The following is a 21,573-nucleotide window of genomic DNA, read 5'->3' as shown; positions in this document are numbered from 1 at the left end:
GGCTGGAGAGATGGCTCAGCTGTTAAGAGCACTTACTACTCTTCTAGAGGTCCCTGAGTTCAATTCCCAGCACCCACATGGGGGCTCCTGACCATCTGTAATGGGATCTGACGCCCTCTTCTGGCACACAAGTGTACAAGCAGCAGAGCTCTCCTAAAAGTTCTGTTTGGTTTTAAATCAAACGTTCCAGGGTAACGGGCTGCAAGCGCATTTTTTTTTTCCACTTTTCTGCTGAGGAGTGGTGGTGTGGACCGTGAGTCTTCCCTTTCAGTAAACCAGTGCCGTTCTGTGAGAGCAGAAAGACTGGTGTGCGCTGAGTTGTCTCAGACGGGGTCGGTGGGTGCTGAGTGGCGGGGAGGCCATGCACACTGCAGACACGCCCGTGTGTGCTCCTAACCAAGGCTGCAGTGGAGCTGTGCGACACACATCTGTGAGTGCAGTCAGACACACCCTGGATTCATCATGAATTTGACTTTCAATACATTTTTGGTGGTTAGGCACTCAGAAACCTTTCTCTCCTGCCCGTTTTCACGTGAGCCCCACATTTGGTCACGCGATGCCACATGGGGTTGGAACCACAGTTTCCAGAGTCTGGTTCTGGCGGACCCTGTGTGGCAGGCGGTTAGTACATGTCCTCATGGCTCTCCGGGGACTTGATTCACCTAAATATCAGGGTTTTTATGAAAATGTTACCCAAGTATCAAGCCAGTATCCACAGGTGAGGCTAGTGGGTCCAGTATGTGCATCACCAGGATATACTAGTCCCTATAGCTGCATATTCTTCCCTAAGCCACTGGGCTCTAAAATGCCAATACACTGGAAGGGTCTAAGGCAGTACCCACAGCCACACTTGAAGCTAGCTCCACACAGGGGTCTGCACATGCATGCTCAGGACTCTGGATTCTCTCTCTTGCACCACAGACAGGGAAAAACCAAAGCAAACCCTCGGCATTATAGACAAGCAGAATCATTAAAGTAAGAGAAGTCACAGGAAGCCACTGAAATGTGTTTCATTTTCTGAGTCTGAAGTTGCCGCTAAGTGACAATCAGCCTGCCTCTGGAGCTGTGGGCTGGAACTCAAGATGTCTGAGGTGAGCCTTGGGCTGGGGAAGGACCCAGCAAGCAGGTGCTTGGTTCCAACAAATTCCCAGGGTGTTGGGCAAGGGCTCCATCCAAGCACTGGGCCTGTAAAGTCAGCAATGGCTTTGCCTCCGTGAAGCACCTCACACGGTGGTCTGCAGGAGGAGAGGTCTTAAAAACAGAAAAACAGGCAAGCCACTCCCCTCAGGATGTTTTCTGAAGAGAAGGTCGAGATTGACAAGCATCGCCGTAAGTGAAGATACGGAAGTTTTTAAAAGTTGCTACGGGAACCCGGAAGTGGTCCTCGAGAACCTGCTTTTCTACCGAGGACCCCAGCAGTCGGCGTGAGTTTAGGACCATGAGCTGGATTCCATTTAAGATCAGACAGCCCTAAGCTACCTTAGCTACCTAAGACTTTGAGGCCAAGAACAAACAACTCCTGAATGAGATGCCACAGTTCAATGGCAGCCGACTTGACTATTTCCAGCCTAGCTTTGAGTCCCTGATCCGGGCACAGGTTAGATGCTACTCAGAAATGGATAAGATCTTTGGAGACCTGAGCCAGCAGCTTAAAAAGCCAGGCCACTCCGATGAGCAGCGAGAGCGGGGAAAATGAGAGCAAACTAAGTGAACTCCGAGCCCTCTCCATCGTGGCTGATGGCTGAGCCCCTGTCCCTCAGGAGTCCTTAGACTCTTTGGGACACAGGTGACATCTCTAGAGGCTTTGCTCCTAGCAGGCATGGATCCATGAACCTCCCAATGGCCCAGCTGTTGCAGACAGGTGGCCACTATTGTACCTTGCCAGATCTCGGACTTGAATGTCTCCGTGTCCTTGAGCCTGATACTAGGAGCCTCACAGGCTGCTCCTTCCTGTGCCCAGTGCTGATAAGCAATGTAGAAAAAACCCTGGGGCCATTTTACTTCCAGAACTGGCCAGAGTGTGCTTTAGTGTCTGGCCAACAGGAGCCTTTGGAAGGGCCTGGGCTTCCTGTGGAACTTGAGGCCTTGGCTGTCTACCTCCAGAGGACCTACTCTAGGAAAGCCACCATCCCCTCAGGACTCTTTAGACTGCTGGGTGAGGCACAGTGCCCTGGGTAGCAGAACTCTCTCTGGGCCCTTCATGCCAACACAACGAAAGCCGGTCCCCTACAGGTCCAGCATAGGGACAAACCCCAGGTATTTAGCTTTCCCTTGAACTGGGGCTAGCTGTCCCACCAGAAAACGTTACACGCTGAACCGCTGCCCTCAAAGCAAGGCTTCTGTCTCACCCATATTACTGGAATTTTATTTTCAAGTAAAGTTTTCCAGAAAAAAAAAAAAGGTGCTATGTGGGGTGGGGGCTGGAGAGATGGCTCAGCAGATAAGAGCACCAACTGTTCTTCCAAAGGTCTTGAGTTCAAATCCCAGCAACCACATGGTGGCACTCAACCATCCATAATGAGATCTGATGCCTTCTTCCGGTACGTCCAAAGACAGCTATAGTGTACTTATTTATAAATAAATCTTTTTTTAAAAAAAAAAAAGTTGCTATGGACTAGTTGGGAAGCAGAGGCAGTAGTAAGGTTGCAAGTTCAAGACCAGCCCTGGCATCTTGGTGAGGCTCAGACTTAAAATAAAAACTACAAAAGGATCTCTGGGAGTTGGAGGCCAGCCTGGTCTACAGAGTGAGTTCCAGCACAGTCAGGGCTACACAGAGAAACCCTGTCTCGAAAAACAAAAACAAAAACAAAACAACTAAAACTCACTGGGGCTGGAGCACAGTTACAGAGTTATGGCTCAGCATGCCCAGAGCCCTGATCCAAGAGAAAGGAAAAGAGGATTTGGCGAGGTTCTATAGATAACGTCTGAAGTTTTATTCAGAATTTTGAATGTTGGTGACCTTAAAATAAAGATATATATATATTTTTTGAAAAGGTCTAAGAGAGAAAAGTCCCCCAAAATAAAAGATGCAATTTTCTGTACCATCTTTTCTTTTTCTCCTTCCCTCCCTCCCTCTCTGTCTGACAGCTCCTGGCTGCATACTCACACTGACCTCAAATTCTTGATCCTCCTGCTTCAGCCTCCCGAGCGCTGAGATTACAGGGCCCTCGAGCCTCATGGGGTTTATTTCATTTCTCGACAGAAATGTCGATGAGCAGAGCGTGGTAGGTGTAATGGAAAGATGAGGGCAGCTTGAGAAGGTCAAAGGGCCCTGGGTTTCCATCGGGAGACCTAGGCTTGTGGTCGGCCACTGACCTAACAGCTTCGCCTCTGCTAAGTCACAGAAAGTATATCAGCAAGTTTATCTGTGAGAGAAATGGGACAAAGTCGTGCTTGCTCACCTGAGGGCTGGGTTCTAAAAGCTACGTGAGAAGATTTGAGGTCCTTCTAGGCCCCGTCACTTGGGAGGCTGAGGCAGGAGCAGTGCTTGAAGTACTCTACAGTTACCTGGCACTGTAGTTTAGCAAACTAGCTGGAAGTAAGTGTGTCGTCCTCACTCAAAAAGCTCCCCAAGCCTCCCCTGGGAGAAGCACGGAGTTCTGTATCCGCTGTCTCATCTCTCACTAAATCCCTCCAAAAATGGAACAGATTACTGTCTGTGTGCTGAGCACATGGCTTAGCCTGCACTTAGAGGTCAGGTTGAGCGGAAAAAAATAGGGGAACAAAATCATATATGCTATTTCTTGCCAGGTGTGTGTGACCTGTGAACACAGGCTATACACACCCAGCCCACTCCACAGTCATCAGGAGGGTTACTCCCTCCCTCACACGACGAAGACAGATTCCATTCAGGATTCACAAGATAAAGACAGTAGAGCCTTTTGAATAATTTTGATATTGTTTTTCAGTCAACAAGTACCAACAGACAAGGGATCATGCAGAGCAGTGGGGATAGTCACTTTATGTCTCGAGGCGACTCAGAGCAAACCACAGGCGCTCCCCGCTAACCACACACAGAGTGGAGCCAGCGCTGTTACAGGGTGTGTGAATCCCAGCTGGGAAGCAATGACATCTGCTTCGAAGAAACCTGTGGGATGAGGGAAGGTTTGGCCCAGGAGGAAGGCTGAAGCTGAGGTCTGAGGAATCAGCACGCATTTGAGAACAGGAAAGCAACAAGGGTTAGGTGTGACCCTGGAGCCAAGGTGTTCTCGGCACACACAACTCGGGGAGATGTGGTGAGTCACCGGAATCCAACATTCATGAGATAGCCACTATGGGTACTGGAAACATGGACAAGTCAGGCCAACTGACGGCACTCAGGAGCCAGCTAGCTGCAGTGGTCAGCACAAGATAAAAGCCGCCATGGCCGAATGTTAGCATTCCTATTCTAGGAGATGAAGCTCGGCGTCCTGAGCGTGCCGCACACACTCCTAGTCTCACACCCTCTTCCCTATCCTCAACACAGGAAGGCTGACTGCGTGAGCTACATTGGTGGACCCCACCGGTAGGAAAAAAAGAAATTGAAACCAGGAGACCAACCTCCCAATTCCCTGGGTGATATCTCATAGCTCAGCCATGGCTCCATCTATACAGCCCTATCTGAACCAGGCCTGGACTGAGCCTTCTGCACCAGGTGTGGGCACTGTTCTAACCCTCTGACTGCGCACACACCTCCCTCTCTCAGCCTTTGTAATGATGTCTTTATCGAGACCCCCTTAAGTTACCCAGTGTGAGGTTCCTTTCTTCATACCTGGACTTACAAGAGTCTCCTCATTTAAGCGCTAGAGCCACCTGGCCTTGTTCTAGCCAAGAATTGTGAGATCAGGAAAAATAAGCCAGTTCGCCATCTCGACAGCATCAGACAAAACCTAGACAGACTGAGCCCTGTCTATCTGCATAGACTGTGCTCCCAGCCTCTGGAAAAGTCACCTGTCGTCAGTCCCAGTGAATGTTCTAGACAGAACGCACATTGTCTTTTGTGCTCATTTCCAAGGATTACTGCTTCGAAGCACGCGCAGCTTTTGCTTGCTTATCTCTTTAAATGGCCCTGGAAATTGGAAGCCCCAATCAGGCGTTCGTGTCAGAAAATTGTGCCAAACGTGCAAAAGCAATCATAGAAAAAAAAAAAAAAAGACAGAGAAAGAGAGAAAAACTCAGAGATATTCCAAGACTGCAGCCAGATCCTCCTTCGTCCCGGGCCCTGCATCTGCTGTTTCCTTTCTTAGTATCTGAGCTAGTGCAGAGAGAATGTACGCTACTGGATCCGAAAGCAGATGTTACGGGACTCTTTAGCAAACATGCGCCCCTCGTCAGCTCTCTAAACTGCTTAAACCTCTGCCCTCCAACCCCCAATTCCCAGCCCAGCTTATATGCCTGTCTCTCCTCTGCTTAACCCCGAAGACTCAGGATTCCTGGATGGCTGGACAAGACAGGCTGGTCTCAGAGCCAGCATCCCGATGTCCTGTGCTGTTCTTGAGTGTGAGCACACCCTGGCCCTAGTTAGAAGACGAAGCTCATTTAGCCCTCAGAATCCAGAGGTGAAACTGCAGACTTGCATAGGCTGGGCAAAGGCTCCTAGAGTGTGGCGTGTGAGCTAGTGCGTGTGAGCTAGTGCGTGTGGTCCAGTCCACGTGCTTGTGGCGTGTGACAGCTGGAACGCATGGGTGTTTATCCCACTCCACACCAGACTCTGAATCATTAGTTAGACATTTGGTCTGGAATCCCATGACTTCAGGAGACCATTGTTTCTCAAAAGGGTCCTGGAGGGAACCATTTACAGAAAGACAGGGGGTGCATGATTGTGCTTACCTGGGGTCCCTAAGTGTTTAAAGTCACAGCCACCAAGTAGAAGGCCACCATAGGGGGCAGGGGGAGGGAAAGAGAGCAGGGCTGCATTCTGTGGAGAGGGAGTTTCCAGGGTTTTCCCTTGGGACGAGAAACAGAGCTCCATGGACAGGTCCTGAATGAACTCTTGTCTCTGATCTACATACTCAAACATGGTTAAGGTGGAGCATTCTATGTCACATGTGTCTTGCCGTGATTATGTTTTTCTAGGCTAAGGAAAGTCGGAAGGTTAATAGAACGAACAAGTTGGAAGTGGTAACGGAAGCTTCCGCACACAGCTACAGAGGCGACAGCAGTGTCTGACGCAAGCCATCCTACCGTAGTGTTCTTTGGCAGCACTGAGGATTAAACCAAAGGCGCCCCACATACCAGGCAGGCACCCTGAGCCACGGTCTGTCCCTGCCTTTTTGTTTATTTGGGATGGGGTGTGGAAGCCAGACATAGCAAGTGCTTGCTCTGCACAGAGCTACAGAGCTACAGAGCTACGCAGGATGCTAAAGCTTTCTAAGAAGATTAAAGCTCCCGCTTAGTATTTCCACTCTGAAAAGATTCACTCCGGCTGGGCAAGCAGATCCTGGCCACACAGTGACTGACACAGACCGATGTCTGTCCTCCAGGAGGTCCTGGTATGGCTCGGGGTTGGTTAGGGTGCACACCAAGACAGCTGCACTGAATTACATCCGGTCTCCATGGTGTGCAGTGGTCCTGAAGTAAGAGGAGAGGGGCTGGGACAGGGTTACAGTAAGAAAGAATATGTGTAAGACAGCCAGCCATGTTCAGAAACTTCCAAAAGTACAAGTGGTTGGGTGCAAGGGTTTCTGGGAGGAAAGGCTGCCCCATTGAGCTGTGAGGCAGAAGGAAGCTCAGAGATGCTAAGTGAGATGCCTAGGCACTTCCTAAGGCTCAAGCTGTAAGACATCTTAGAATTCAGACACAAGTAAGGCTTCTATTTTTAAAAGTGTGATGAAGTATAATTTAAAAACAAACAACAATAAGAAAAAATATGTGATATCAGTTGTCTTCACTAGTTTTCTGTTACCAAAACATACCACCATAAATACCTTCACATAAGTCATCAAGAAGAGAGGGTATTTTGATTCACAATCTGGAGGTCCAAGAGTGAGGAACTCCACACGGTGATGGCCTCTGGTACGCAGAGACCCAAGGCAGCCTAAAGCATCATGTGATGAGACAAGAGCTGGTATGTATAATGTGTGTATGTATGTATGTATGTAAGTGTGTGCAATGTAGTATATGTGTATTTGCATGTATGTGTATGTGTGGTATGTGTATGTATGTATATGTATGTGTAGTACATGGTGTGTGTATGCATGTATATAAGTGTGTATGATATGTGGTATGTGTGTTATGTATGTGTGTGTGTAGTACATGGTATATGTATACATGTATGTGTATATGATATGTGGTATGTGTGTGTGTATGTATGTGTGTGTAGTATGAAGTGTGTGTGTATTCATGTAGAGAAGTGTGTGTGGTAAATGATGTGTGTGTGTGTAAGTGTGGTGTGTGTCCCTCCCTTCTGGCATGCCTCTTCTTAAGATTCAATCACAGGACTCCAACTAACAACCACAGCTAATTCTAAGTCCCCACCTCTAATCACCACCATTGGATCACCTTCCCATATTGAATTTCAGCACACGAAGCCTTGGGAACGGGTGTGCCCAACACTATCCATATCCAGGCTGCAGCAATAATGACACTTGTACCAAAACCTGTGGCAGCTCACCAGGTGACAGGCAAGCAGAGCTGGCCGAGTAAGGTGAGCACCAACTATCCCACAGGCCAGGGCCAAACTCAAGCTGCCTCCTCATCCCCCTTCCTGACTACAGCCATTCTGTCTCCGGAACCATCTTCAACCAACATAACCTACTATTCAGTATGGTCCAGGCACTGGAGCCAGAATGCCTGGGTTCAAACCCTAGCTCTGAACTTAACCTCCAACAAATTCCTTAAAATGTTGGCCCTGTTTCCTCATCAACAAAATGGACACAGAGTAGCCACTCCGGAGCCCTGTTGTCAGAATCAACCAAGGAAATACATGCAAAGTGCACAAACCAACTCCTGATGATTAGGGACACAGTCCACAACAGGGGGACTGCTCTCTCTTGCTCTGCTAAACCTACACACACACACACACACACACACACACACACACACACACGAGCGCACACTCTCTGCTGGATAAAGAGAACATGGATCTTATCTCCCAAATGCCAACCTCTACTTGGGAAACAGTCACTCTGTGGTGTTAGATAAAATTAAGCATGAAACGAAGTCTGAACACATTTTTATTCCACTGAAACAGGAAAGAAGCCCAGCAAGCAGATTTTGGACTTGGGGAGCCATGAATGCATACCAACTCTGTCCCTCCCCACGGCACTGACCGTCTGAAGCCCTGCCAACCTCCATGTCTGAGTCCCCATTAGATCTTCACCCTCCCTGGGGAGCGGCAGCCGTGTGCGTTTCACTATGGGTGTGGTGTGCTTGCGAAGCCACTCCAGAGATGATGATCAGCGATAAACGCTATTGCTAAGGCTTCCCAACAGGGATGCCTACAACTGGGGCTAAAACACCTTGTAAACACTATATAGCATGAAAGAGAGAGAGAGAGAGAGAGAGAGAGAGAGAGAGAGAGAGAGAGAGAGCCCAACTCCATCCAATCACTTCCCAACTGAAGCATAATTTCCTTAGAAGTGTTAAATTCTTGTTATGTAATTTCTTTGCGGGGTGGTATTTAAGTCAAATCCTTTTTACTGCTAAAAATTCTGACTTTGCCAAGAGCGACTTCATTATGTCAGTTACTCTGGCAGGAAATAACGCGCTAAGGCTGCTAACCACCATATGCTTTCAGCAAACGCTTCTACTTAGTGAGTGAGTGTCCAGCTAGCGCGCGTCTGTATGAGAGGGCTGGAGACGGCTGACTCGGTCAGAGCCACCACTCATGCTCCCTCATTCACGATTGCTGGGTTTGTCTTCCAAGTGTCCATGCGCACGCACCAGCTCCCCAGGGAGGGAGGATGACTAAATGTGTACACGCTCTCCCGTCTCACTGTAAGACATGCCGGCCCGGTATAGACCCAGTGAACACTCTCCAGGAAACCCATTCTGTGCCAGACACTGCCAAAAGGCAAAACTGCTCAGAAGACCCAGAGAACCAGACTGGGAAGAGCATAAGTCAGGCAGGACACCTTACCTACTAGGGAGCCAAGGCACAGTAGCTGGAGGAGCCCTAAGGATCCAGGAATGCTGTGTGCATGCCCCGGAGGATCTTGGATGCCAAAGAGACAGAGAGAGGAGTTGCAGGGTTCTGTCACTGAGAAAGGGCACTCCAGTGTCTCAAGCTCTCTAGGTGGTGATGTAATTACTGTTTGTGCTGATGGCTGGCAAAGTGTCAGCTCCCATCCTGGCAGAGACTCTAGATCCTTTGGCCTGGTCTGCTCAGCACCTCAAATTCACATGCAAGTCCCTCACAGACCAACAGTGACCCTGTTATCTGCTCATCCATCTGTCTCCTGTCTCCACCTTAGAGGAGCCGCATAGCCCAGGTGCTGTTCCATCTCCCTCTCCAAGTGCAGATGCTGTCACCCACTGTCTCTCCTGAACCCCCCACACACCCTGCATAAATTGCCACAGCCTCTCCTTGGATTTCAGCCTCTGGTTCCCACATCCACTTGTGCTTGCTCTTCCAGACTACCCTCTGCACCACTGACAGTGACCTTTCAGAGCTAAATATCTACCCAGAAGAGGAGATGGCCATTGATAAGACCAGGAGGATTACACTGGGGCTGAAGTTCAAGGCCTGTATGAGCAAAATAGAGAAATCTCTATCTAAAAAAAGAAAGAAAAGGCCAGCTGAAAGTTTGTTCAGGTCATTCCCCTACCTCAGCCTCACTCCATCCTCCTGTACCTCTACTCTTCACTCTGAGCTTCCTGCGGCTTTCCCAGCTCCAGAGTGTCCCTCCTGCCTCTGGCCCACTGGCCGGCAATGAGTGGGTTGGAAAGATCAGCCAAGTTTTCCTGAGTGCCCTGATGCCCTAACACCTGCAGCACTCTCCCATAGTTCCTTAGCGGGCTTAGTGCAAGCTGTTTTGTGGTCACTAAGTAACTGAAGAAAACGATGTTGACATTTTACTCCTGATGAGCACAGTAGGGCTTCCTAAAGGGCAGGGCAGGAGGGCCCAGCGGGTCACTGGAGCCTGAGAACAGTGTGACAATGTGCACAGTTGGGGCCTACATTCTTGTGGAATACACAAAGACTGGATGGAGGCGGCTGAGGGAGTAGATAGGGAAGGCCCTTCAAACCAAATAGGCACAGACCAAGCTGAGAACAGAAAGCCTTCCATGTCTAGAGGGGCCACGCAGTGAACATTTCGTTGTGTGTGTTATGCATGTACGAGTCTGTGAACATGTATATGCGTGCATGTTGCACACGGTTGTGTGTTTTCTGTGTCCATGACTGCACATGTGTGAGTTCTGTGTATATGTGTCCGTGTCTGTGCATGAGTGTGTTAATGTGTGCACATGTCTGTATATGTGTATTATATGTGTACGTGTCTGTGTCTGTGCATGTGTGGGGCTGGAGCAGAGATCTGGGGTCTTTCTCAGTTGTTCCCCACTTTCTTTTTGAGACAGGACCTCTCACTGAACCTGGATTTTACTTAGACTGGTGGCTAGCAAGGCCCCTCCTGCCTCTGCTCCCCAGTGCTGGGGTTATAGATGCAGACTGCTGTCCCTGGCTTTGGATATAGGTGCTGGAGATCCAAATCCACTCCTCTTGTTTGAATGGCCAGCACTTTACCCACTGAGCCATCTCCCAGCTCTACATTGCCCTCAGCCTACTGTAGGTGTTCACTGGAAACCAGCTTAGTTTACCAAATAGCTTTTAAGCCTTCTCCAGAGTAGCTTTGTGCTGCCTGAAAGGCCACAGCTGGGAACCCTCAACTGCACTCCAGAGGCAGTATCCTCTACAAAGGGTGTACAGAGCAGAGTACACCATCTGTCCAGGACTGTACCCCAATACAGTCAGCATCCTTAGGGACCTGTGGCCTCCAGCTGGTTCCCCCCTCCCTCTGACTACAAAGCCCCCTGAAGGAAGTGTCCCATGAGAAGCCCCTAGGTTTGGGTCGTGGTACACTGGGCCTTCAGCCATCATATATATTGTAAGCCAGATTGCTCCTGTCAGAGTCGTTATTCAAGCCAAGAGTTTAAATATTTTCCAAAAAGCTAGCAGGATAAAGAAGGATGACCACCAGCGGCCTGGGAGAACACGGCAAACGTATGGTTTTTCCACTCCACATGGGTTTTTAAAGAAAGGTGGAGTTCTGAATAAATAAAGCCAGAAGCGTGTCTACCTGGGTTTTTTTGCAGGTGGGGAATGGGTGTGGGGATGGAGGTGGTAAGGTAGGATCTCACAGCCGAGGCTGTTTGAGCTCGCTGGGTACAGACAATATTAAACTCCTGGATGCCCTACCTTCCACTGGGATTATAGGGAGTGTACACCCACCTTGTACCTGATTCTTTTGTTATTGTTAAAAGCAAATTATTTATCTCTATTTTATGTACATTGATGTTTTGCCTATATGTACGTATGTGAGTATATACATGAGAGTATCAGAACCCCTGAAATTGGAGTTACAGACGGTCGTGAACTGCCATGTGGGTGCTGGGAATTGAACCCTGGTACTCTGGAAGAGCAGCTGGTGCTCTTAACCATTGAGTGATCTCTCCAGCCCCCTGTACCTGGTTCTTAAATAAGTAATAAATACTATGCTCTTAAATAAAAACAAATAAAAGTCTCCCCTCCAAAAATCACTTGTCTAGAGGACATATACTCTCTGCTGACCAAAGCGAAGACTCCCCAGTCTGTATGGAAACAGCCATGCTCCCAGCAGGATAGTAAATGTGCTTGTCAGATGTCAGGCCGTTGGAGGTTCCATCATCGATGGTCATAAGAGCATATAAGAGGCTTTCCCCCTTTTTTATTAGCAGTCTTTCTGAAAGTGTTTAGACCATTTCCCCAATACTAGAACCTGCCCCCTTTCTCCTGGCTGATCCATGATTTTAAAAAGGACAACTAATTGTTCATTAAAGAAAAACTTCTAATTACAAAACAGAGCAGACTCTGAGTCACTGGAGGGAACGCCTTCAGAGCACACAAGGCTTGGAGCCGTTTTCTGTGTCCTCAGCAATGCAAATTTTGAGGCTACTAGCTTCAGGGCATGAACAAACTCTTACAGCAGGCGTTATTTCTCTTTTCTTCGACATACATCCCATGTGTGAAAGGGACTCTCATTATCTCAGAAATAAATTCTATATGATTAGTGATAGCTTTTAAAACACAATTTAGGGGTTTTTCCCCACCCCATACACTTGGCTTGTTTATAATGTCATAAATGCTTGTGGTTACTTATAAAATGGGCTTCTCGCTGGGTGGAGGGCCCATGCGGCAATTAGGCATCCTCCCATTGGCAGGGCATGCACCCTCACACTCCCACACAGGCTTTCCCTTTTGATTTGCCACCAGAGACCCTACCCTATCCTTCTAAGTCAGAGCTCTGCCATCGAGTGAGAGAGAGTGTGTGAAAGTTTAACACGGGCTTGGAGATGCCTCAGGTGTCCAGGTGGGTCCTCCAGAGTTCCTAGATCCAGCAAGAACTTTTTAAGTTTTAGTCATTTCGAAACACTGACCAGAAGTCATAGCTAAGAGACAGCCACCAGTATTACAGACATCAGAAGTGACTAAGATGATTAATAAGGGGGCTGCTGAGATGGCTCCGTTGGTAAAGGTAACTGCCATTAAGCCTGATGACCTGAGTTCAGTTCCCTGAACCCACACAGTGGAAGGAGAGAATCAGTCTCTGCAAGCCAACCTGTCCTCTAGTCTCCATCCACATGCAAGGCAGAGGCACACACACTCATGCATATGTGTGCACGCGCACACACACACACACATACCACGTAAAGAGAAATGCAATTAAAATTTTTAAAATATTACTATTAAATCACTGTTAATTCTTACAGGAGAAATAAATGGAAATTAAAACAAATTTGTAGTTGGAAGCAGCTCCTCACGCCTTTAAACCCAGCGCTCTGAGGCAGAGGCAGGCAGATCTCTGAGTTCGAGGCCAGTCTGGTCTACACAGTGAGTTCCAGAACAGCAAGACCTAAATAGTGGGACCTTAAAACAAACAAAAACAAATTTCCATTTCAAGGTAAGAGAAAAATAATACCTATTAGCTGGAAAGACCATCCTATCATGATAATGAAATTCAAGCAGGCAGGCCAAGTAGGGTTGACTGGCCCTGGTCATTAGCAAGAAAAGAAGGCCCTGGCCACCTTGGAAAGGCAGGAGACATATTACTCTGTCCACACAGAGTCCAGAGGGAATGTGACAAGGTTTTTCTCAACACCTCCTTCAAAGGGAATAAGGAAAGTAAAGGCTGTGAGCCAGGGCCATACACTTTAAAGCTCTGTGCTGCCCCCAAGCTAACTGCCAGTGAGTGCTGCTGTTATTCACAGCACGGTACAGGTTATATTGGGTTGTCCTTTGAGAGAGCACAGCCTACAAAGGAAATTCCCCCCAAACAAAACCATTACTAACAGTAAAAAGATAAGGGCAAGAACTTGGCCATAATCAGGTAAAATACAAGACTTTTAGGTAAACTGAGGCAGTGTGGAGTATGACCAGAGAAGGAGTCGATATCATCTCAGACTGGATTGGTAGGGTGACATGCCTGGCTCCACTCAACAACCATGCCAAGATGGCTGCCAAGATGGCTGCCAAGCCGGCTGCCAAGCCTGGTGACCCAGTCTCCCAGGTCCCATGTGGCAGAAGAAGAGAACTTACTCCCCAAAAGAAAACCTCTGACTTCTATAGGGGCAGCATGGTGCCCCCAACGGCCCCACACAAACAGTAAAAAAAAAAAAATGTAACTAAAAAGTAAACATGCCAGGGCTGGCCAGAGTGGCACAGGCTGGTCCCACCACTCAGGATGTAGGGACAGGAGGTTCAGTGTTCTTATCCAACCTGGGCTCCACCAGAAGATGCTATTCTCCAAACACACAACAAAAAACAGAAACGCCATGTCTAGATTTCCATTCACCTGTATCAAGTTAAAAAGCAACGCAAAAAGAAGGAAGCAGGTATAGGTGGCACAAACCAAGATTAAGGGTCTAGAACGTTGCAGAATGAGCAATCCACCTCCCCCCCCCGCCCCCCCTCCAGTGTCTATGCTGTCCTGGAACTCACTATGTAGACTAGACTGACCTTGAACTCACAGAGATTCACCTGCCTCTGTCTCCGCCTCCCATGAGTAATGGGATTAAAAGCATGCACCACCTTGCCCTGCAAATTGTTTATGTTAACGTTTAACCAAAAGAAGAATCTAGAAGAGGGCTTGTAGGCTTCAAACACAGGCTGATCCGCTGACACATGTAGGAGATTAAATCTGATTGTTACAGACCCAGAGAACAAAATGAGGGCCAACTTTTGGCTCCACACAAGACCGGATGGTCTGAGCTGTACAAAGGAGTAGTGAGGGCATCCATTGTCACAAGAGGTTCAGTGCACCAGGGGCAGGGCAGAGGCAGGACAGGAGGGCTCTCTATTTCAGCTAGAGCAGCTACATCTGTCTGATTCACCTTTGGAGAATCAGCTCAACAGCCTAAGAAAACAATCAAGGCCATGAGATTACCTGCTGAGCCAAGTGTCTGCCCACTGAACTCCTGGTGAGCTGACAGACAGAAGTATCTATGGACCTACAACTCTATTTCCTTCCTATTCTAGTCTCTCTTGGATCTTATTCTTTTATCAGCGAATGTTAGACAAAGAGCTTGATACTTATATCTCAGAAGATTCAGGTAGGCTCATTAAAATATTAAACCCAGTGTTATCACATAACATAGAAATTCCATTCCTAATTATCTGCCCAAGAGAAAATAAGGATGCATGTCCACACAGAAGTGAGCATGTTGGTATAGCATTATTCATAACAGGGAAAAAATATTTTAATGAAGCCCATTATTGTGCATACTTAATATTAATAACAATTAAAAACATCTTTGGGGGCTGGAGAGATGGCTTAGCGGTTAAGTGTGTGTACTTGCAGAGGGCCTAAGTTTGAGCCCCAGCATTTAGGTCCAACAGCTCAGAAACATGCAAAAATCCAGACACAAGGGATCTGACACCTCTGGCTTTCACAAACATCTGAATTCCTATCACATAACCCTCCACAGAAATGCACATATGCAAAATTAAAACATGTCTTTTATAAAAACATATATTATATATTTTAATATCCAGAATGCATAGAGAATTAATGGTTGTCAGGGGCTAGGGTACCAATTGCTAATGGTTACTATGGATACTTTTTGGTGTGGTGAAAATATTTGTTTCCCAGAACTATAAAAATGAATTAATAAAAATAAAATAATGGCCTTTAATCCCAGCACTCGGGAGGCAAAGGCAGGCGGATTTCTGAGTTCAAGGCCAGCTTAGTCTACAAAGTGAGTTCCAGGTCAGCCAGGGCTTTACAGAGAAACCCTGTCTCAAAAAACCAAAATAAATAAATAAATTAATTAATTAATTAAAATAAAATAATGGTTGGTGAGATGGCTCACTGGGTAAAAGTGCTTGCCCCAAGACTGAGAACCCGCGCTTCATCCCTGGTGTCCACATGGTGGAAGGAGAGAGCCTATTCTCTCAAGTTGTACTCCGGCCTGAGCACACATGCACATGCTAGGGCCCACTTTCCAGAACTGTTTTCATTACAACATTAAGAAGCAGTGTGTGAGCCGGGCGTGGTGGCGCACGCCTTTAATCTCAGCACTCGGGAGGCAGAGGCAGGCGGATTTCTGAGTTCGAGGCCAGCCTGGTCTACAAAGTGAGTTCCAGGACAGCCAGGGCTATACAGAGAAACCCTGTCTCGAAAAAACCAAAAAAAAAAAAGAAGCAGTGTGTGGGGCTAAGGAGATGGCTCAGCGGGTAAACCATGCAAGCACTAGGACCTGAGTTTGAATCCCCAGCATCCACTATAAAAGTCAGGTGCAATGACACATACCTGTACCCCAGAGTTGGGGGGCAGGAGATTGCTGGCCAGCTATTCTAACCAAACAGCCAGCCTCAGATTCAGTAAGAAAGGCCTTCTCTCAAAAGTGAGGCAGAGAGTGATAGACACCTCTGCCCTTCCCTTGCATATGCAGAGATGCATGTACCTGCCTCCATTTGTGCATGCACACGTACACACACACACACACCTGCACCCATATGTGCATACACATATACACCACTCCCTCATATACACATACACATATATACACACACACATATATGCATACTCATACCTGCATACACAGCACTGCCCCATACACACCACACACACACACACCTGCACCCATATGTGCATATACACACCACTCCCCCATATACACACATACATTCGCATGCACCCATATATGCATGCACACATGTGTACACACACACATGTGTTTGAGATTCCCAGATCACTTAACAAATTCTAAATATTTAGAAGAAAAAAATGTACAAGATTTCTACTTAAACGAGTGAACAGACTCCTAAATGATGTGCATGGACAGCCTTTTCAGGAGCCTGGAGGCTTCTGAACTTCCTAGTTGGCAGCCAGTAAAGACCAAGTACCCGGGGGACAACAGGAAACAGTTGAGAGGCAAGATTGGAAATCTCATTGCTAAGGAGAGCATCTCTCACTGATGTGTCTCCCACCTGCACTTTGTCCTGTGGCATCCAGTCACTGTGTGCTGCCTCTCCTGAAGATGACACACACAGTACAGCTAAGATCTTTGAGTCCCTGTCACTTTGAAAAGCACAAGGTGAACTGGACATAGGAAAATGTGTGAGTTCACATATTACCCTGCTGGGACCCGGCCATTGGGATGCAAATTTCTACTTTAAAAGGCAAAGGACCCTCTTCCCCATACCCCTAGTGAAATTCTCAATGTTTCATTTAGTTCTTTTTGAGATGGCATCTCTGTGACCTGCTGCTTCAAGCGAATTGTTGTCGTAATTAACTGAATGGTATTCATTTATATTTTTCACTTCATGAAAGCCTACTGACTAATTTCACAGCAACACATTTGTTTCCTACGACATCTCTGGATAACAGCCATGTCTATCCCCCAAAGTCTCTTTGGTTTTAAACTTTCATCATTAAGGTAACCCCAGAAAATAAATAACGCAGAGCTAACTCTTCAAAGGAAGTAAATTCAACAGCTGTTTGTGTGTTTTAAAGCACCATTCTTGTTCTATTTTAGAGCTATTTGTTCTTCAATTTGTCACCTCTCTAGCATGTTAAGAGCTGGTTTTCAGCTTCCTTCCCACATCTTCATTACCAGCCAAATATCATACCAGTATCTCTAAACTGGCAGTTGATAGAAGGCAAGAGACCAAAACACTCACAAATAAAACAACTGTATGACTGAGCTACCAAAGAACCTGGGCATCCTTCCCTGAAGAGCTGCCCCAATTAAAAAAACAAAACAAAACAAAAAGTGTCCAGTTTCATACTCAAAGTCAAACTGTCAATAATATGCCCACATACAGGTACATAAAGGTTTTGTGCCTGGCTATCATTCCTTTTTTTGAGCTTCATGCCTCTCACAACCAACACAATGAGAATCCACCAGAACTATGCTAAAGGTTGTACCTACCTTGGACAGCAAAAGTAACTGTTCAGACGTGATTGATTATCAGCCAATTAAGGAAACTATTCAAAGTGCTAATTGAAGAATCTAGACAACCTACCCGGGAGCAAAAACATTCCCATGAGTCTACACTGTAAAGCATCCCAGTGATCGGTGGAATACCAAATACAGTCTATCTGCCCCACATGAAAATCATAAGCTGAAAAACCCAAGTACGTGTATATATATCGTCATTAAAAGAAAAAGACAAATTCCACCAAAGAAAAATAGTATATTGAGTGAATCAACACATTTGTTCCTCTTAATGCTCTCGTTTGCAAACAGGTGGTACTAAACAAGAAATGTTTCCCTAGATGACAATTACAACTGCAATGTAAATTTTCTCCAGTTGTTCAAGGGTCTGGGATTGAAATGTATCCTGACTGCACTCGAGAAAATTCTGTAAAATCCACATTTCACCCTTTAACAAACTTCTGATAAAGCAATAACTCCCAACATGCAAAAAAAAAAAAAAAAAAAAGTGTGGTAAACTTTTGTGCATGAATTATCGCACATCATGTTCTGATAAAATATGCAGAGCGCAGTGAAAAAATCTTTCCCAACCCTGCTACAGAGACTATAAAATCTTTACAGCATGTGTATGATTCTATATATTTTTAAGATGCCATATTGGTAGCGCGGTGGTCTCCTCCCTGTAAAACCTGCCACACACATATTCACATACAGGGAAAAACAAATCTATGATGCCTTAAACAAAATAAATAAGGTCTAACACTTTTAAGCCAGGTCCACCCGGGCTCTGGAGCACATTAAACCGTGATGATTCCATCCAAGTGACCCCAAAAGGATTCTGGAGGTCCATCTGCAGCCAGCCCTGCGTGCATCCTGCAAAGGTTTTGTTCCAGCAGTGATTTGTTTGCTGAGTTCTGCATCCAGCACCGTCCAAACAGATGTGAGTTTGGAAGCGAAAGAGCAACACGTCCCCGGAACGCCGAGGTTGCCCGGGCCTCCCGGCTCCGGGGCTCCCGGGCTCTCGCGCGCGCTTTCCGCCACTGCATCCGCTGGGGCTCTGGGAACCACAGATCCGCCCTCGACCGGAGCCTGGGGTGGGTATGGGGGAGCCCGGGATCCCGCAGCCGGGGAGAAGCGCGGCCCCGCGGCCCCAGCACAATGCGCCGGCGGGAACCAGAGCGACTTGGCGCGGCCTCGCCCGCGGCCCAGCCTGGCCCTCGCCACTCGGTCCCCGTGCCCCTGTCCTCCCGCCCACGCTCACCGTTGCAGAATTGCAGCAGCGAGGACGTGTCGTACAGGCTGCTATAGCTGGAGAAGCCGTCCTCCATGCTGAGGCCGGGCCGCGCCCGCTCCGGCCGCGCTCACCCACACACTGCGCCCTGCCGAGCCGCCGCGGCGCTGGCGCTGGGGCCGGCCCTGCTGTGGCTGCCGCCGGTCACCATAGCAACCCGGGCCCGCCGCCGCCGCTGCCGCCGCCGCCGCCGAAAACGAGCACCCGCCACCCGCGCTGCCCGCGAGGGGGCGGCCTCGGTGGCATGGTCCGGAGGAGACGTGGCGGGCGGGGCGCAGAGCTGGGCGCGCCTGGGTCCCCGCCCTGGTCCCCTCCCTGGTCCTTGCTCCTATGATCTACAGGCAGAATGCTACGGGGTGGGGAGTGGGGGTAGAGGGATAAAGGGAGAGAAGGCAAGGGACGCTTACAGCCCGTCCCCAGACCCCAGGGACCCTCTTGCCCACCCTTTCTCCCCCTTGAGCTGTCCCCCGGAACCCCGGACAACTGCTGCTCTAAATTTGGACCACGGTGGCGCTTGCCATCAGCATAGCGCCTCCCACCGGGCCACTTCCAGCAAGGCGTATCCCCTGGTCTGCGTGTTCTCCAGCTCAGGGCTTGTAACTCCACAAGAACCCATGTACCTAATTCCAGAGGGGACCAAGGATGCAGAAAGAGATTACCCCATCCCCCTTCCTCTGTGACCAACTCGTATGACGCTGTCACTTTAGATTAAATTGTTACAGACCCATAGATCGAGGTTCACCATCAGGCAGAGAATGTCAACTTAGGAATATTGTAAAAAACAAACCCAAGAGTCAGTAGCACACCCAGCCTATATATACAAGCGCCAGCTAGGTTATCGATCTGAACCTTACTCCCCATGGCTAGAAATAAAGATAATGCCAAGTGACAAGCGAGAAAGCTAGAGAGAAAGGGATGCTTGAGCCGAAGGTGGGTTCTGACCACTAGAGGTAAAATTCTGAAGTTTTCCGTATTAACTTCCAGACCTTGAATACAATAGTCACATAATAATAATGGAATAGAAAGTTATCAAGAAAACTTCCAGACCTCTCCGGGGCTCTGAGGTTTCTCACACTTCATTAGAGGACAAGGCTAGGGATGGGATCTGTCACTCTGGTCCTCAAAGATGTAGGTAGAAGAGATGTCATGCCTGGTCTCTGTCCTAGCTAAGGAGAGCACACTTAGAAAACAAGGCTTTTGGTGGAAAATATGTTGTGGGTGGAGACAGAAGGGCTCCAGATGCTGCTGATTCAACTGTTGCCAGGTGGGTGAAGGAGAGCTATGCTGGCAATGGTGCAAGAAAGAGGAGCGAGCCTGCTCTCAGGCTAGGAGCTCTAACCTGACGTGAATGAGGGGCTCATGTTGCAGACATGTGGGGAATGAGATTGGGCTGAGGGAAAGGGTCTAGACAAGAAGCCTGGAGGGGGAAGAACAAGACAGACTCTGAAGATGGAAGGACAAAAGAAAGACTCAGGCATCGGTGGATGGGTGGGTTAGAGGGCTCAGGTTGGGTGCTGGACAGCCAGAGTCAGGGCTTGTTATCAAACAATCCAGTGTGTTGTCGGTGCTCTAGAGACAAGACACCAAGAGCCCAGCTGATCAGAAGGAGGAAGGATGGAGGATGGGCTGTGGGGAGATCACTGTAGGACAGGCCCAGAAGGATGCAGAAGGTCAAGTCAGGGCAGCAAATCTTCCATTAGGACTCTGGCAGTTGTAGTGACAAGAACTGGGAGACCCTGGCAAAGGGATCACAGTGAACCATGGTTGAAAGAAGAAAGTAGAAAGTTGGCGAGGTGTTGGTATCGGAGCGACGGCAAGGCAGAGAATTTGGAAAGAGCAGCCAGGAAGCCAGCAGCTCCGAAGAGGAAATGGCCTCAGGAAGCGGCCAGCACAGAGCTTCCAGGAGGTTGGCACTGTCATACCTTCTCTGTAGAGCAGCATCTCTACAGAGGACCAGGCTAGAGAAAACCCACGTGCATGATGGTGGCAGAGGCCTCCAGGGGACCTGCAGCATTGTGGAGAGACGATGTAGTTGGGAAGTGGATTCCTGGATGCTGCAGGTAAAGACTGGGGGCATTCATGGTCCGTGGGCGGGAAAGGAAATGAGACCAAGTATGGTTGGCAAGCAGGTGCAGTCAAGAGTCCTCGCTGTCCCCTGCCTGGCACCCGTGGCTCCTCTGCATCCGTAAGGGAGCGAGTTTCCGAAGGGACAGATTTAATGCCAGTGTGCACTCACTCTGAGCTCTCTTCTTTCCCCCCCTGCCCCCCTCCTAACCTTTATGCTCTCTCCTCAATACTTTGCAGAAACACTTGAGGACATGCTGGATAGCTGGAATAAAGAGTTGAGCTGTGGGCCAGGGAAGGTGGCCCAGTGAAGTAAGAACCTGCTGCCCAAGTGTGGGGCCCTGAGTGGAATGCCCAGGGCCAGAGCAAACTAGGTGGGGTAGTTTCCCACTGGCAGTCCTGGCATCCCCATAGTAAGATGGGGCACAGACCCGGGAAAGTGTGAGTTAATGGGCAAGCTAGTTCAGTGCGAAACAACAAAAAGAAGCTGTGGCTCAGCCTTTAATCCTAGCACTCAGGAGGCAGAGGCCATTGAGTCTCTGAGTTCAAGGCCAGGCTAGTACTCTACAGAACAAGTTCTAGGATGGCTAGGGCTACACAGAGAAACCCTGTCTCAAAAAAAAAACAAAATAAACAAAACAACAACAACAATAAAAGATGGGAGG

The 21,573-nt window shown here is 48.2% G+C and overlaps 1 protein-coding gene across 4 annotated transcripts in view; it reads right to left on the bottom strand.

The window, feature by feature from the left end:
* Eml1 (EMAP like 1) overlaps positions 1-21,573 on the bottom strand; it is a 169,390-nt gene that overhangs the window by 95,211 nt on the left and 52,606 nt on the right. For 2 of the 4 annotated variants that reach the window (XM_021178557.2, XM_021178554.1), the window contains exon 1: positions 18,815-19,261. The exons of the other annotated variants lie outside the window; for them this stretch is intronic. In XM_021178557.2, the coding sequence (XP_021034216.2) occupies positions 18,815-18,881 (67 nt within the window). In that variant the 5' untranslated portion in view covers positions 18,882-19,261. Of the gene's footprint in view, positions 1-18,814; positions 19,262-21,573 lie in introns of those variants that run through there. 4 annotated transcript variants of the gene reach the window in all.

Source organism: Mus caroli, chromosome 12 (assembly GCF_900094665.2).
Source record: "Mus caroli chromosome 12, CAROLI_EIJ_v1.1, whole genome shotgun sequence".
Lineage (NCBI taxonomy): Eukaryota > Metazoa > Chordata > Mammalia > Rodentia > Muridae > Mus > Mus caroli.
The sequence above is the reverse complement of the archived record's forward strand: the minus strand, read 5'-3'. Positions and strand labels throughout refer to the sequence as shown.